Source organism: Trachypithecus francoisi, unplaced genomic scaffold (genome assembly GCF_009764315.1).
Source record: "Trachypithecus francoisi isolate TF-2019V2 unplaced genomic scaffold, Tfra_2.0 Lachesis_group13, whole genome shotgun sequence".
Classification (NCBI taxonomy): Eukaryota; Metazoa; Chordata; class Mammalia; order Primates; family Cercopithecidae; genus Trachypithecus; species Trachypithecus francoisi.
In genome coordinates, this window is record NW_022681458.1 from 90,351,530 (window position 1) to 90,369,313 (window position 17,784).

The 17,784-nt window shown below is 41.1% G+C and overlaps 1 protein-coding gene across 9 annotated transcripts in view; it reads right to left on the minus strand.

The window, feature by feature from the left end:
• The window catches only part of FMNL2 (formin like 2), a 318,596-nt gene that overhangs the window by 76,976 nt on the left and 223,836 nt on the right, over positions 1-17,784 (minus strand). For 8 of the 9 annotated variants that reach the window (XM_033231471.1, XM_033231475.1, XM_033231472.1 and 5 more), the window contains exons 5-6: positions 16,125-16,208; positions 12,568-12,720 (exon numbers count right to left, since the gene is read on the minus strand). In XM_033231471.1, coding sequence (XP_033087362.1) covers positions 12,568-12,720; positions 16,125-16,208 — 237 coding nt within the window. The remainder of the gene's footprint in view (positions 1-12,567; positions 12,721-16,124; positions 16,209-17,784) is intronic. The other variant, XM_033231479.1, reaches the window with a different exon arrangement.

Sequence of the window (17,784 nt, forward strand, 5' to 3'; positions counted from 1 at the left end):
AGACAATGCCCAGCTAATTAAAAAAAAAAAATTTTTTTTTGTAGAGACAGGGTCTTGCTCTGTTGTCCAGGTGGGTATCGAATTCCTGGCTTCCCAAAGTGCCGAGATTACAAGCATGAGCCACTGCGTCTGGCAGAAGCTCACACTATCTAATAACCACTTTACTGACCCTAAAACAGCAACAGAATTAGGACTTACAAGTTACTGGCCACTTTACCACAACAAGAACACCTAGACAAGGTAAGCAATCTAGAGGAAATGGCCTCTGGTTCTCACCACCAGCCACAGGAAATCAAACCAAATATCTCTTTTAAGCCCCAAAGTTGTCTTTAGTAAGTACCTATTGTTTATGCTAAACATTACTGAGATGGTCTAGGTTTAGGTCGGCCTTAAGAGAGAGGGCTGGCCGGGCGCGGTGGCTCAAGCCTGTAATCCCAGCACTTTGGGAGGCCGAGACGGGCGGATCACGAGGTCAGGAGATCGAGACCATCCTGGCTAACACGGTGAAACCCCGTCTCTACTAAAAATACAAAAACAACTAGCCGGGCGAGGTGGCGGGCGCCTGTAGTCCCAGCTACTCGGGAGGCTGAGGCAGGAAAATGGCGGGAACCCGGGAGGCGGAGCTTGCAGTGAGCTGAGATCCCGCCACTGCACTCCAGCCCAGGCGACAGAACGAGACTCCGTCTCAAAAAAAAAAAAAAAAAAAAAAAGAGAGAGGGCTAACTAGATAAGGGGATCATCACGTTCTTCCTCAATCACCCTGTAGGATGTCTCCTAGAAGACCTTTTTAGATGGAGAGCTGGTCCTGATCTACCCGATAAAACAAATTTGCAGATTTCTGTGATGAAGCCAAATCCCCCCACAATACACAGGACTGAAGAACCAAATATCATTAGAAAAATTCAGTTTTGAAAATCTTACTATCTGGTGTTGTAAATGTCTACCTAGATGTCAATAAGGCTGAATTCAGTGATGAACAGTTTCCACAGGAAAAAAGATGAGGCTAACTGATTAGTGCCCCAAAACTCTACTAAATATATGAGTCACACTGATTCACTTAAGTAAGGTTTAAAAAAAAAAACACAGAAGTATTCCGTTACCAAATAACATTCAAACTGCTCAAATGAAACTAGTTATAACTATATAATAATGTATGTACATGATGCTGTTGTATAATCATCTTAACACAAATAAATCAATTCAAAATACTATCTTTGAAAGAGAGGATAAGGCAGCCTGCATCCGGTACTTTGCCACAGCCCTCTAGGCTAAACTTTCTTCGTTTTCCAAACACTGATCACCCTAGTTTACCTATTTGAATAAACTTTCTACAAAGGCCTGAGCTTTGCAGGGATTAAGCCAGTGACTCAGTAGGAAGCATAAGTACCTCCGTGGTAAACTAACACCCTTGGCATGTGTTCTGTCACAGAAGTACATAAAGTGAAACCAGTTACTATAGTATTTTCTTCCTGAAGCTATTATGAAACTTCACACAATTTGAGCAGAGCCAAATTGGAGAGTGTCCCTCCAATTCACTGTGTACTCTTCAAAAGCTCCAGTGAGAGGCAGCATCAGTTTCTCCATGGACTCCCATGGATAAATGGGGCACATGAGCTTTATTTAGTCCTGTCCCATGTAATACATCTTGCATGATCCCAGACTCTGTCAACAGCTAATGGTGCATGTTCCCTAAACCGAAATTTGACATCAGTTTCGGCAGCAATGTACTCCCCTGGGCCCTTCTCTCCACTAGTAGTTCTCAAATCTCAGAGGAGGAAGAGGCAGGAGAGGAGAAGGAAGAAGAAGAGGAGGGAGAGGTGCTTTGAAGATGCTCCAACTCCATCCTGCCCCTGCCAGAGGCTGCCAGGCTGCTGGTTTTCACTGTGATTGCAGCTACTGGTTTTCAAGGCTACTGTGGAACTGGAGAGGGAGGGATGGGAATAAGAACAAGTTAAAATGCCACAAACCTTCCTGCTCTGAGAATCAGTCCCTTTTCTTGAATAGATGCTCCCCGGGTTACTGCAAGACTTTAATTTCTAAAGTTCTGAAAAAGTTTATTCCAGTAATTTTGCCAGTTTTCTTATCACTTTTATGGATGAGAACATTTTCAGAGGGCCTTAATTCAACCATTTCACCAGCCTTCCATAACAGACATTTAGAGACTATAACCTGTCCAACCTATTCATTCTGAAGCGTAACTTTCAAGTTGATGGGAACCGGTCTAAGAAGGTGCTGGAACAATCAGGTCTCTCTGGTGACTTGGGGGAGGTTCCCTGAGATGTGAGGATTGGAAAGGACTCCCTCAGATTCCAAAGAGAAAAACAGGAAATGAAATATGGAGAAGTTGTGACCCACTTCCTGGACCACTGAGGCTGATTATCTAAATGCCATCCTGATAGCCTTTCTTCTCCCAGGCTGGCAAGCAGAGCCTTTGGGGCCCTGGATGTCTGTACACAAAAGAAGGTCTTCCCAGAGGCAGAAAATAGCTGAGTCTAATTTTTGGAGCTCCTGCCATTTGTAGAAAATTACAATGGGGAAGGGATATCTAGGGCTGATTTTGTAGGGAAACTAACAGCGCCAAATTTCCCAGGCCCTCTTCTACATCAACTTACAGAGCTGCCTGCTAATTTTCCACAGAACTAAAACTCTAAATGTTACCCTAGCATTCAAAGATGAGATTCTGTCTTGGAAGAGTTGCCAGTTAGAATTCACAAAGCTCTGTGAATGCAGAAAGAAGCAGATTATAGATCACAAAACTGACTTAAGATCATAACCAAACAAATTACTCCAAACCCTTGTATTAGTGTTATGCATATCTCAGCAGGTACCAATAGTTATACGTACATAAAATATTAATAAAAGAAAAAGTTGTAAGTCAATGCTAGTATAAGTGGTAGACATTAAAAAACTAAGCAATTTTACAAAAATTTTTTTTTTTTTGAGACAGAGTCTCATTCTGTTGCCCAAGCTGGAGCACAATGACGCGATCTTGGCTCACTGCAACCTCTGTCTCCTGGGTTCAACCAATTCTCCTGCCTCAGCCTTCCAAGTAGCTGAGATTACAGGCATGTGCCACCACGCCCAGCTAATTTTTTTGTAGGTTTAGTAGAGACGGGATTTCACCATGTTGGCCAGGCTGGTCTTGAACTCCTGGCCCCAAGTGAGCTGCCTGCCGTGGCCTCCCAAAGTGCTGGGATTACAGATGTGAGCCACCACACCCAGCCGCAAGTATCTTTTTTTTTTTATTTCCTTTTTTTTTTTGAGACAGGGTCTCACTTTGTCACCTGAAGTGTGGCTGAAGTGCAGTGGCATGATCTCGGCACATTGCAGCCTGGACCTCCCATGTTCAAGTGATCCTCCTGCCTCAGGCCCCCAAGAAGCTAAGACCACAGGCGGCGCCACCACGTCCGGCTAAGCAAATGTTTTTTAAGAAACCTACACAGAACATTTCCTATTTAGTACTAAGGTGACAACTGCACCCAGCCACCTACTTAATGCTCAACAATGAATCTATCAAGGAACACAAATGAAACACTTCAACCTGCACAGCACCAGCAGCAGGCGCGATAGGGAAAGAAGCTATTTTTGTTAGTGAGCTCCAACCACCAAGTGAAACCTGAATTTTTGACAGGAGGGCAAAAAGAAAGCAAGGCCAGCAAAGAAAATCCGGAGAAGCAGCTCTCATGGATCCGCCAAAGCACAGATCAGGAATTTCTCTTGCCAGATACCTGTTCATGGCTGAATCATATATAAAGCTAGTTAGTGTTCTGGTTAAAGTCATGTTTTGCTGACCTTAAACCATTACTCATCACAAAAGAGTCAAAAAAAAAAAAAAAAGGAGCGGGGGAGAGCTACAAAATTTTGAGCTAGTCCTTCATGTTTAAAAATATAAAGTAGTACATTCTTAAAAATAATAACAATGGGTGGTAAATGTAAGTACTAAGTGGTGCGTCCAATGAAAATTCTTGGAGTGGAGGAGAAAGACCTCTACTCATAAGCTAAAAAGCTAGAAGAAATCAAACACTGGATTTACTCAGAGATTTATATCTGTAATGATATGGTTTGGCTGTGTCTATACCCAAATCACACTCTGAATCGTAGTTCCTGTAACCCCCATGTGTCATGGGAGGGACCCAGTAGGAGGTAATTGAATTCTGGGGGTAGTTACCTCCATGCTGTCCTCATGATACTGAGTTCTCATGAGATCTGATGATTTCATAAGAGGCATTTCTCCCTCTGCTCAGTACTTCTTGTTGTCGCCATGTGAAGGACATGTTTGCTTCCCCTTCCGCTAGGATTGTACGTTTCCTGAGGCCTCCAGAGCCATGCTGAGATGTGAGTCAATTAAACCTCTTTCCTTTATAAATTACCTGTCTCGGGTATGTCCTTATGGCAGCGTGAGAACAGGCTAATACAAGTAAAGTATCAAGCACTTAGAAAACACCAAAATGGGCCAGGTGCCATGGTTCTCGCCTATAATCCCAGCACTTTGGGAGGCCAAGAGTTCAAGACCACCCTGGCCAACATGGTAAAACCCCACTCTACTAAAAATACAAAAATTAGCTGGGTGTGGTAGTGAGCGCTTATAATCCTAGCTACTTCGGAGGGTGAGGCAAGAGAATTGCTTGAACCTGGGAGGCGGAGGTTGCAGTGAGCCGAGATCACGCCACTACATCCCAGCCTGGGTGACGCAGTGAGACTCCGTCTCAAAACAAAAAGAAACCCCCACCAAAATGGAAGCCGTTGCTCATCCAGTAATATCCTGAAGTAACTGTGATCGCCCATCTATTGTCTCAACAATATATACATATTTCTAGACATTTAGACTTATTCTAGTATGTGAGTTGTGTACATGTCTGTCTTTCTCCCTGAGCTTCAATACCCAGACTGCATAATACCGCAGAACCCTGAAAGAATGTTTCCTGAATTGAACTAATCAGGCTTTCCGGGAGTCTAGCAAGAAGGTTTTCCACAAGCCTTCTATGGAGCTTCCATGCCAACATTTGTAAGATTCATAATATCTAAGCCCTAATGGGAACACGTAAAAGAAAAGGTATATTTTCTCTGTTACAAAAAGCATTTTTGTAAGCAAAATGCAGTCTGTCACACTATTCAGATCTCAAACTAATATCTACCTATAAATAAAGAATAGTATAGAACTCCCTTGGAAGCTGATGTAAGGGTTCAACCCACTGAAATGCAACACCAATGAGGTATGTTACAGAATTTGGCAGAACTGCACCAGTCTTTTATGGTTCCAAGATCTGGGCTAATAGAACTTTAACCAAGAGTTGGGGTTTTAGGTTTCCTCTTTCTTACCCTTCAGACATGACATCACTTGGGCATATTTTTTCTATCAATTAAACTCATAAAATATATGATGCTAAAAAAAGGAGCCAGGCATTTTTCTGACTGTCTCTACAGCCAAAAGAAACAGAGCTGAAACAGTCGAATCCAGATAATTCAAAGGAGAGGAAGAGAGATCAAGAAGAGACAGAGTGAAAGAAAGAAAAAAGTAAACAAAAATCCTCGTGAACTTTTTCTTTTTTGAGACGGAGTCTCACGCTGTCGCCCAGGCTGGAGTGCAGTGGCCGGATCTCAGCTCACTGCAAGCTCTGCCCCCTGGGTTCACGCCATTCTCCTGCCTCAGCCTCCCGAGTAGCTGGGACTACAGGCGCCCGCCACCTCGCCTGGCTAATATTTTGTATTTTTAGTAGAGACAGGGTTTCACTGTGTTAGCTAGGATGGTCTCAATCTCCTGACTTGTGATCCGCCCACCTCGGCCTCCCAAAGTGCTGGGATTACAGGCGTGAGCCACAGCGCCCAGCCCCTCATGAACTTTTAAATCAGGCACTGAAATGCTGTCTATATGTCCCATTAGAGGACCAGATAAGAGCTAGCTCAGAGCTTCTAATCAAAGGTTTCAGTGCATACTTTTTGAACGGAGCAAATGAAAGGGGAGGCTGGTGACCCATCATGTGCATGGAGAGTCATTATTAGCCTGCTTTTTCTGATTTTTCATTATATTATATTTGTCAAAGGCATTTGCTACTGGGGGGGCTAATTAATCAGGACATAGCCCCATGTAAAATGTGTCCAAGGAAACCATCTCACTCCTGTGACCTTTAAATGGATATATTTCTATGTTCTTCCCATATTATCCCCTTTTCCAAAACCTACAAAATCACTGCCGATGAGCTGCAGTGATGATTTCACAGACTAACCTTCAGAATAGTACAGAAACTGGCTCTAACGACTTGCAGCCAGGCTCAACTCTTCATTGTCTCCTAAAGGAAGCATGCGGTCTTACTACTGAACCTTGCTCAGACCACTCTCCTGACTTCTCCCTTTTCCCAGCCACTCCCTCCAGGTCTTACTCATTGTTGTTTCACATCCACACCAAGTCTCATGAGTCACTCCCTAGGTTCTGCTGTTTACTCTCACCTCCACATTTCCGTATTGTTAGAGTTCGTTACACTCACACGACATTTCACATATATGCTCATGTACACAAGCATGTGTACACACAAACATATGTATACTTAAGTCCCGTGTCAGCCACAAATCATATACAAATATATTATTTAATATATCTTTCTGTCTCCTCAACCCTTGGCAAGGCACCCTTTACATACTAAGTCCATAATCAATCTTGCCCGTGAAGGCACTGGACCACAGCTATAAGAATTTGCTGAGGCCTCTTCAGTGTTTCCTCCAATCCTTGATGAACCACTTCAATTCAAATCCTGCCTCTTTCACTTACTGTTCCACCCTAGGCAAGTTGTTTAACTACTACTTCAGGCCCCAGTTTCCTCACAGTGGTAGTAACGGCAGCAATCTCACAGAGGCAGTACATTGTGATCAGCAAATCCCCTGAGGCCCTTAGTACAGTGGCTGCCACACAGCGGACATTTAAGGAAAGCCTTTCTCACCAATAAAAATTACATCAATGCTATCTATATCTTTGTACTACTGAAAAATACTTGTAAGAATTACTTCTATGAAAACCATCGCCAGGAATGGGATTGCAGTGTTAAAAATACATAAACAAGGACCTACATTTGAATTCTTCATCTCTTCACGTAAATCCACTAAGTACACTAGTGGCAAATATAAGGGCTATTCACGAAATGCCATTCCATTAAAGTAATTATCTTGCCTAGGCATGATGGCTCACGCCTGTAATCCCAGCACTTTGAGAAGCTGAGCAGGAGGACTGTTTGAGACCAGGAGTTTGAGAGAGGCCTGGGCAACATAGTGAGACCATATCTCCACAGAAAAAATTAAAAATTAGCCAGGCATGGTGGCACACACCTGTAGGCCCAGCTACTTGGGTTGCTGAAGGGGGAAGATTAATGAAACCAGGAGGCTGAGGCTGTAGTGAGCTATGATTGTGCCACTACACTTCAGTCTGGGCAACAGAACAAGATCCTGTCTCAAGAAGTCATCATCATCGTCATCATCATAAGAAAAACAATTCTTGCTCTTAAGAAAAACAAACTCTTGCTCTGGAGGAGTGTAGAAGAAATATTAATGGTAGTTAGTGTATTAAAGGCAATGTGTTGTTTTTAAAGAAAAGATATTTGAAAATAAACCATTGCAATGGGAATATGTAAACTATGGGCATATTCAGGAAAGTAAAAGAAGACAAAAATTTTTAAGGAAAAAATGAGCAGGATTATATAATTGTTTTGAAATTATCATCCTTGGTTACAAGGATCAATAGCAATGGTGAATCTTGGTTTCTGTCTCATGACTCTTTCTCTCCACTGGACAGCTCTCCACCTCCATCATAAAGCACCTGTTCCTGAAAGGACAGGTTCTTCCCTCTTTCCCTAGCACACCTTATCTTTATATAGGGCTGTGCTCAACTCATGTTCTTTCACTTCTCCTCCACCTGGAGCAACCTTTCCTTACCCTGAGGACCAACTCTGGACATTGCCTAAAGTCCAGTTTAAATTTGTCCCTTCCTCCAAACCCTGAGTTAGCACTCCACCTCTTTCTTTGAAAACTCATTTACTTACTATGTCATTTCTTACTCGAGTTAATGGCATTAATTTGGACCTTCTTAAAAATCAGAAAGTATTTTCTCTTGCATCTGAAATAACACAGACTTTGTCCTCACAGATCTGATGTGCACATATGTCCCTAAACAGCATTGTTAAATTTAGTAAGCTTTGTAGCCACGCTGACAGAAACCTGTCTCAACTGAAGGCACACCACATTCTAATTTTAGGAGACAATATAAACCAGGTCTCTACTGCATCAATAACAATAGTTTTCCTCTAGCCTGACAAATACACGGTAATACAGAATCCAATAGCTGATATGACTCGGGGGTATGTTATGACATAAAATGTTTAACAATCAATTTTGAATAATTAAAAAGTGGCCGGGCGTGGTGGCTCAAGCCTGTAATCCCAGCACTTTGGGAGGCCGAGACGGGCGGATCACGAGGTCAGGAGATCGAGACCATCCTGGCTAACACGGTGAAACCCCGTCTCTACTAAAAATACAAAAAAAACTAGCCGGGCGAGGTGGCGGGCGCCTGTAGTCCCAGCTACTCGGGAGGCTGAGGCAGGAGAATGGCGTAAACCCAGGAGGCGGAGCTTGCAGTGAGCTGAGATCTGGCCACTGCACTCCAGTCCGGGCGACAGAGCGAGACTCCGCCTCAAAAAAAAAAAAAAAAAAAAAAAGTAAAGTATGACTACAAGGAGGAAAAGGTATGTCAACATTAGAATTTGGTAAACAAAAAAACCAAAAAAAAAACACTTGTATTTTAGAACTCAGTGTTTTTTTTTTTTTTTGAGATTGAGTCTTGCTCTGTCGCCCAGGCTGGAGTGCAGTGGCATGATCTCAGCTCACTCAACCTCTGCCTCCCAGGTTCAAGCGATTCTCATGCCTCAGCCTCTCAAGTAGCTGGGATTACTGGTGTGCACCACCCCACCCAGCTAGTTTTTGTTGTTGTTGTTTGTATTTTTAGTAGAGACAGAGTTTCACGACGTTGGCCAGGCTGGTCTCGAACTTCTGACCTCAAGTGATCCTCCCACCTTGGCCTCCCGAAGTGCTGGGATTACAAGTGTGAACCACTGTGCCCAGCTGAACACAGTGTTTTTCATTTTTTCTTTAATCATGCCCATTTACAGCGTGTTTTAAATTTCCTGAAATCTCATTTTTTTCTTCCAAGATTAACCAATCCTTTTGCCAAGTGGTATCAGATAAGATTACTACATCTGTCTTATTATCGGGAGATTAAAAAGAAGGAACTAAAATCTGCATTTGGGTACAGAAGACATATACTAATTAAACAAAGCTACCAGAATAAATCATCTTCATAGAGCATGAATTTACATATTTTTTCTTTTTCAAAAAAAAAAACCAACCTGTGCTATTAAAATGCAAGATACTGTAAAGGTTCAAATTCTAAAAATGAGGAATCATAATATGATAACAGAGTGTATCAAAGTTTAAAAGGCAGCAGGCTTTATTCTATAACGGCATGTCGGCACAAAGCCACAAGGTTATCATATTATACCATGGAGAGCAGTCGGAACGCCCTGCTACCATGCCCTGGGAGCTCCCTTGGATGTCGTTTTCACCCGTGACTTACGAGATTTTCCGGTTTGAAGCCTCATCATCAGTGTGTAAATTGAAGCTGCTCCAGAGGCAAGAGGGGAGAAGCAGCTCTAACGGCAATGGAACTGAAAATACTCAGGCAGAGAAACCAATCTGGTGGTGGCATGAGAGATTAATGAAACCAGAGGAGGAGGAGACAGCAGGACGAGAAAGGACAAAGTAGAAGAGAAGAAAATCAGAAATGAGGTGGTAGAAAGAAAAGGGAGGATGATAAAAAGAAAGCCAAAAGTGAAGGCAGTGTGCGCAGAAGAGAAAGAAAGGGGAGAGAAGCAGGAAGAGGAAAAAATGTAAACAATCTTTGGGTACATGAAAAGCAACATGTACCATATGCCTGTACTTGTGGTTGTTGTTTTTATGTCACAGATGCTATATCCAATGACCAAATACAGAATTAGAATCCAGACATAAATCCACGAACCACAAGAGCTAGAAAACTATTGATATACGTTGTTCAAAAAACAAAACAAAAATCTAAGCTTCAAGTCCTTAAGTGGCATGAAAGTTACTGCCTTGTCGGCTTTCTTGAGCTACTAGAAACCATACAGCAGAATCAAAGGAAATTTCAATGTTCTGTTCTTGAGCTTGAAATATTAAAACACAAAAGAGAAGAATGTGGTATTGGTTTCTTAGCTGGTCATCTTTAAGCACACCTGCCAACCAGAAACAGCACATATATAATTCCTGCTTTTTTCCAGATACAATTTCCCTATCTCCATGCTTTTGGTCTGACTTTCCAATGTGAAATTAATTCTAGCAAGATCCACCTTGAACCAAAACTGTGAAGCAGAACAGGCTGGCCTTGGACGTCCCTCGACCTCCAGCATCCAGGGTTACATCCCTCTTTGAACCTGGGAAGTTTCCCAAATTTTCCTGATTCTTCTGCTCTACTGGAAAAAAATACTTTAAAAAGTAAGCATACTGAATTATTAACCAGAAAAACGAATCCTTATTAAGGTGGTAGCTTGGCAATACATGATACTTTCTAAGGGTCCAATGATAGAAAACCAAATTAAGATGTACTTTGTAAATTAAATCCCTTACAAATAATTAGTTAAACTAGTGGTGAAAATTTCCATTCTAGTATCAAGGTGAACAGGAAATTCTTCAGACAATTAGCTTTTCTTTTTATATCTGCCAAATCAGCCCATATATTCCTGCCCACATGTGAAGCTGATGCAGATTAGCAGGTTGCATAACCCTTGGCCTATTGCAAATATAATGAGGTGAACTGAAACACTGCTCTTAATAGTGAATCAATTCATTCTAAACCCATTAACATTTTCTTCCAGTTCTAAACAAGGAAAATCTGAATGATTTACTGGAGGTATCATACTCAAACATCAAATCCTTCAGCAGAACTGAACTTCATTACAGAGAAATGTTTAACTTTCCATGACCAAAACCCAAGTCAAAGGGACAAGAGGTAATTAGGCAACCAAATGCAAAGGTCTGAACGCCACATTTTCACTGACTGCAATTTGACATATGGATTCTACTACAATGACTGAAAACCCGGAGTGATCGTAAACACTTAGAGAAATAATGTCCTCTTGCCAGAGCATGCCTGAAATAAGACAGAAACACTTTAAGCAAGAAAGAGTAAGTAAGGGGGTAGGATAGAAAAAAATGAAAAGAAAGAGTAAGCAACATTTTGGAATGAAGGTCTTATTAATAAAATTTTGTGTGAAAATCATGAACCATAGAAAACCTTTATAAACTTGTTCTAGATGATATCTCTGTCCTGACAGGCAGGAGTTTGATTTATCCACCAATATACAATTTGTTCTAAGTGTTATGCCTGACAAATAAGAAGCACAAAAATATTTTTCCATGAATGAATGATTGTAGGTATGAGTGAACGAACAATCTCAGCAACATTAAACCCATTACTGGTATAGGTGGTCAGCACCAATCTTCCCTTAGCATGGTACTATTTTAGCCAGGAGAGATGAGAAAGGGAATACTTAGGAAGAAATATAAGCATGGTACTATTTTAGCCAGGAGAGATGAGAAAGGGAATACTTAGGAAGAAATATAAGGTTGACAACTGGCCGGGCGCAGTGGCTCATGCCTGTAATCCCAGCACTTTGGGAGGCCAAGGCGGGCAGATCATCTGAGGTCAGGAGTTCGAGACCAGCCTGGCCAACATGGTGAAATTCTGTCTCTATTAAAACTACAAAAAAAAAAAAAAAAAAAAAAAGAAAAGAAAAAAAAATTAGCTGGGTGTGGTGGCAGGTGCCTGTAATCCCAGCTACTTGGGAGGCTGAGGCAGAAGAATTGCTTGAGCCCGGGAGGCGGAGGTTGCAGTGAGCCAAGATTGTGCCACTGCACTACAGCCTGGATAACAAGAGTGAGATTCCATCTAAAAAAAAAAAAAAAAAAAAAGGGTTGACAATTGAAGCATACCTAATCAAAGGAACACTGCTTAATGGCGTCTCACTAATACAAATTATCACTATGGCATTCTGTACCTATGGCTAAGAAAACACCCCAGAGCACACAACCTGGGCTACCACTGGAGAAATGAAAGAGAGCAGAAGGACAAAGGGTAACAAGGGGCTCTTTAGATCCCCAGATCTCCAAGTGCTGCCTCTATCCTGGAAACAGTACCTCCACCAGGATGTCAACATTTCCCTGGTTCCAAAACCTTATCTGCCTATGAGACTACCCTGTTGTATCACTTGGCAGCAGAATTTTCTCACCTTTTGTGCTGAATCAAGGTATGGTGTTTCCAGAAGCTAAATAAAGTTATCAAACATCACCCAAGGAAAGAGCCCATGAACTCCTAAAGAAACTTTCATTTAGAGTCATTGTAAATGAAAGCGCTCTGTGGCAATTTATGAGATACAGTGCCCAGAATCATCAAAAGAAGTAGGACCCTGTTGTCCCAGTACATCCTGCCAAAGTTGCCTCCTGATTAAACGAACTCACCGCAGTGCAGAATGTCTTCCAGAGCGGGAGACACTGTTGCCCACAGGTGAGGGCAGGTTGCTCCCTCTGTGCAGGTCCTCGATGGACCTACTCCAGGGCTTTGATTTGTCCACCGAGCTCTCCACAGTACTCTCCACACTTTCAAAGTCAAAACTAAAACAAAAGAGAAATGCCATTGAAGACTGAAAAATTCACATTCACATGTTTAAATGAACAGGTATAACTTGCTGTTCCTACAATACATCTGCACCTTAGTATGGAAAGTCTTTGTAAACAAAGAAGACTGGAAAGGAAATACAACGGAACTTCTGTGGGCTCAGTATTAGCTTTAAAAATACAAAATGACAAATAATGGGTCTGGCAAAAGAATAATGGAACAATGAACAGCAAAAATTAAATAGTGATATATTATTTGTATTTTATTTTATAAGGCTTGCTAACTTACCAGTCGCTAACGTTGGTATGATGGAAGGGGGAAAAGATCTTACAGCTGTCCTCACTTTGCTTTAATAAGTCAATATGTTAGGCTTCTACTAATTTATTCCTACCCATCAATTTTCACTGAGCATTTTCTCCCAGTGTGTTGGCAAGTGTACTTTTCCAAGCACATGTGATACATTACTAGCAAAGTTATGGATTTGCTTTGATTTTGGAATCTCCTCCCAGTGTGGTGCTCTTTAAAGTCAGACTGTTGTTTCTCTGACATTTTTTGAGGTTATTACTCATGTTAACCATGTTAGAATAAATGGCAACTTAAGTTGCTCATTCTTATATAGTTTTAGGAACAAAGTTTTTAAACAGACAGGCTTTTGTGCTCCATACATTCCCCCCTCACAAAGTCAGTAACTCTGCTTTCTCAAAAAAAAAAAAAAAAGTAATTGTATTAATTGTTTCTATCCATTTCAACACCTGATCAGACAGTAGAACAATCAGAAGGCAGCTACACTTAATATCCTCAGGAAAATTTTAGAGGATACTGCAGAAGAAAAAACAATAATACATACAATAAATCTAAGTATAACTTTATAAAAGTATAACTGCCAAAATAAAATATTTGGTTAGAATCTGCATCTGAAAATTGCTGATGACTTTCACCTATAAAAGACTAATCAGAGAGCAGAGACTGACGCACAAAGTCCATGGAGGCATCTGATCACAATTCTGTCACGCCTTTGGCTGCAGGAGGGAATGCTGAACATAAAAGAGTTCGAATGAGGTAATCTAATAAAATTCTAACTGCTAAAAGGAGAAAGCTATCACTGAGATGACAGAAGGTAAGACGAGGAGGGCATCCTGAAATCACTCATGGCACTGACGCCCTCGCTAGGCTACTCTGCAGCTCCCATGCCATTCAGCGTGTGTTCCTCTTAGCTCATCCTCACTCTCACACAGCAGAAAAAGGAAACACACATAGAAATGAGTGCTTCTAGGCTGGGCGCAGTGGCTCACGCCTGAAATCCCAACACTTTGGGGAGGCTGAGGCGGGTGGATCATCTGAGGTCAGGAGTTTGAGAGCAGCTTGCCCAACATGGTGAAACCCCATCTCTGCTAAAAATTCAAAAATTAGCTGGGCAAGGTGGCGGGTGCTTGTAACCCCAGCTTCTCAGGAGGCTGAGGCAGGAGAATCACTTGATCCTGGGAGGCGGAGGTTTTAGTGAGCCCAGATCATGCCACTGCACTCCAGCCTGGGTGACAGAGTGAGAGTCTATCTCATACAGAAAAAAGAAAAGAAAAGAAAAGAGAAGAGAAGAGAAAAGGAAAAGAGGAGAGGAGAGGAGAGGAGAGGAGAGGAGAGGAGAGGAGAGGAGAAGAGAGGAGAGGAGAAGAGAAGAGAAGAGAAGAAGAAAAAGAAAAGAGTGCTTCTTCTTTAGGGATGCACTATGAACCTGTTGTCTCATATTTCATGGGCTAGGAAATTGTCACATGCCAAGGAAAAGAAAGAAATTTTTTCAGCCCATTAGTTTCAAGAAAGATGACAAATTATATATCTATATAAAATTTGTTATCTAATGAAAGCCAACCAAAACCAATAAGCAAACAGTGTAAAGCAATTGCTTGAAAAAAAAACTCCACAAAGTTACAAGATTGAGAAACAAAAGCTCTGAATTCTCATCTTTTGTGTGCTGTTGTCTTACGCTATAGACTACAGGAATTCCCTCATAGGAGCACCTCCTTTCCTGGTTGGTCTTATGTGAAGGTCCATTTGGGAAAGCTGGCTGCCAAGCTCTATTGTTACGTAGGTAAAGGATTCATTAGAGCCAACAGAAGATGTAGCATGCTGTTCTTACCCATTCTTCCTGACATTTCTTAGTCTTCTCTGAATTGCATAAATATCACTCCAGATTTTAAAACACCCAACAGGGTAGGTAACAGTATTTTCTCTTGGCATATAATATAAAGCATAAGGGAGACTTGCAGTGTTTGATGAAACAGAGATAGATAGGAAACATCCTTTGAAGAGCATTTCTCAGGAAGGTAAGAACTCATCTATTGGTTTTTCTTAGTCCATTCCATCTAATACATGAGAGGTATCAGAACTGAAACCTATCAAGACAGTTTCAGTCAACAGTTTCGTTTCTGCATCTATACAATAGGAATAATTATAGCTTTCTCTTCACAAATTCTCCAGGAAATGATGGGGATTATAAGATAACATCTGATTAAGTCTTAGGACTCTTTTGGAGTGAAGAAATTAAAAAAACAGGTTACTGCTTTTAAAGCAAGAATGGAAAAGAAAAACACCACCAAGGCTGAAATGTCTTTCAGTCAAATTAATGAACGAATATCATTGCTTCAATCTGTATGTATGAGTGTGTCTGTGGATACCAGGATGTTTTTTGATTAAAGGAGAAAATGTGGAGAAGACAATGTCTCATTCAGATGTACACTTTTGAGTCTTGTAAATCATTCCGGAAGTCAAGAAAACAGGAGAATTTTAGGAAATAACAAAAACAAGGTTAAATAGGTTGATTTTTCTTTCCTGCTCTGACCCGTTTTTACTCCCCTTCAGTTTATAGGCAGAAAATCAAAACAATACAAATACATATCAAGGAAAAAGGAATAGCCTCTTGTTACCTCTCCCTTCAGTTACCTCTTGTTACCTTTTTACCTCTCCCTACCCACTATATTTGGTATCTGTTTCTGCAATCATTTTCTATGCATTTACTAGCATATACAAATATACATGGAGACATCATTTTTAAAATAAAAGGGGAGTCACTCTTTTGTATCACCTAGTGATTTATCACATACTTCTTTCACTGTTAGACTATTCTTCCATATATATAACTTAAGCCCTAAAGAAAGCATTACTTTTGAAAATAAGGGCTCCTTTAAAGGTGATTTTTTTACTCACCTGTTTCACTTCTGCCTTAAAGGCATTTCTAATACCAATTATGTGATTTGTTTTTAGTTACCCAAATAGAAACAAACCTCCCTAGGCCCTGGCACATCTGCTTCTGAGTTTCTGCCCTTTGTGTGGTGTATAACTTTACCACTGAGTTGCATCTGCTGTGACCACAAAAAATTCAAATGCAAGCAGGCCAAGTTTTACTTACGTTACTGCGTACTGTGCAAATGAGAGATATTCCACTAGAACATCAAGACCTTTGTTTTCTTCGTTCAGAAATTCTCTGACCCATCTGTTGGGGGAAAAAAAAAAATCATTGGAGAAATTGATCACATGACCTGCCAAGGAAAGGAGGACACGGTGCAAACTTTTGGTTTTTTTCACCAGAAACTTTCATTGCCTGAAAGGACATAGGGAGGAAGGCCTAGACTACTTCACATGAGGCAGGAGCTTTTCAGATATGGTAACTAAGAAAACCACAACTTTTTAACATGTAAAAATAAGGGCCAAAAAGTACACGTGGGCCATCTTTACATTTTACTGCTTAGAGGATTTAAGATAATCTGTAAGAAACTTTCTTTAAAGAAGGCACTTGCTTAATGTACTTCTTCTACCACAATTGATCTACAGCCTGTTTGTGGAAGGAAGCAAGACTACGGACAATGAGGCAGACGGGGGACATGACAACATAACCACAAAAATCCAGGCAGGATTCCAAATCCAAGTGCAACTCCTTGGCACACTAAGCTACAGAAACCACTAAACTAGCCAATGAGAGACCAGTGTTTATGGGCTTCTAGAAATTCAATAGGGATAATGATTTGCTTAACTTTTTCCATGAATGTTAAAACCTTTTAAAAAGCTGCGGGCACCGCATACCATCATCAAGGCCGGCAGATGACAAATATCAGGGTTTTTAAAAAATTCTTTTTAAAATAATAACACCTTGCATTTGAATGGTGCTCCACAGTTCATGGAGAATGTTAACACATTCTTATTTGTTCTTCATAATAATCCTGATAGGGGGTCCAAACACAATCTTTAGGGAGGTAGATGTAAAATGTCACCACCCCCTTTTACAGATTTCCTCCAGTGCATTCATCTTCAAACAACATATGGTACCTGATTAAGCCTTCACTAAGTTTCAAACTCCAACAAATATTAAGTCAAAAGATCTACTACTATCACTGAAATGCCACTTAAGGTACATCTGCCACCTGCATTCCACAATGGTTACTTTCCTCCAGAAACACCAAGCTAAAAAGGTTGACCAGCTATGGACATGATAGCGACTATGGAAGCCGGTTTTGTTAGTTATTAAAATAACAGTAGGACAATTCTACTAAGTATCCCTTAAGCATGAGCAACCCCTTGAGGTCTTTGTCTTAAAAGGAAGAAAACAATCCCATGGAATCAGGATACTTGGTTTTTTGTTTGTTTGTTTGTTTTAATTTTTGGCAGGGGGAAGGGGTTCTTTGTTTCATCCTCAAGCTCATTCTTTCTTCCAGTCCTGTCATCTCCATGATGCAAACCCAGCCCAGGTCTGCAGGTAGTTCCAGGAGGCAGCAAAGTGGGAAAGTAGAAAGCTTGCCTTGTGTTTTCCCCCCAAGTGCCTCAGAGAGGCAACTGCAAAACCTATGCACTTGGCAAAGCTGCCTGTAAACGTACAGCATTTAATTTAAGAGAGACCTGGAGTGGCAACAGTGGCAAAGAAAATACCACCTGGTAGGCCTCACAAAGTGGCTTTGTTATGAGATCTAGACCAAACTAACGGGGCTGGCTACTGGTGGAGGCTGGAGTTTCATTTCAAAATAGCCACATACACAATCTCACAGCATCTACTAGATACTTATTTTTTATTTATTTTA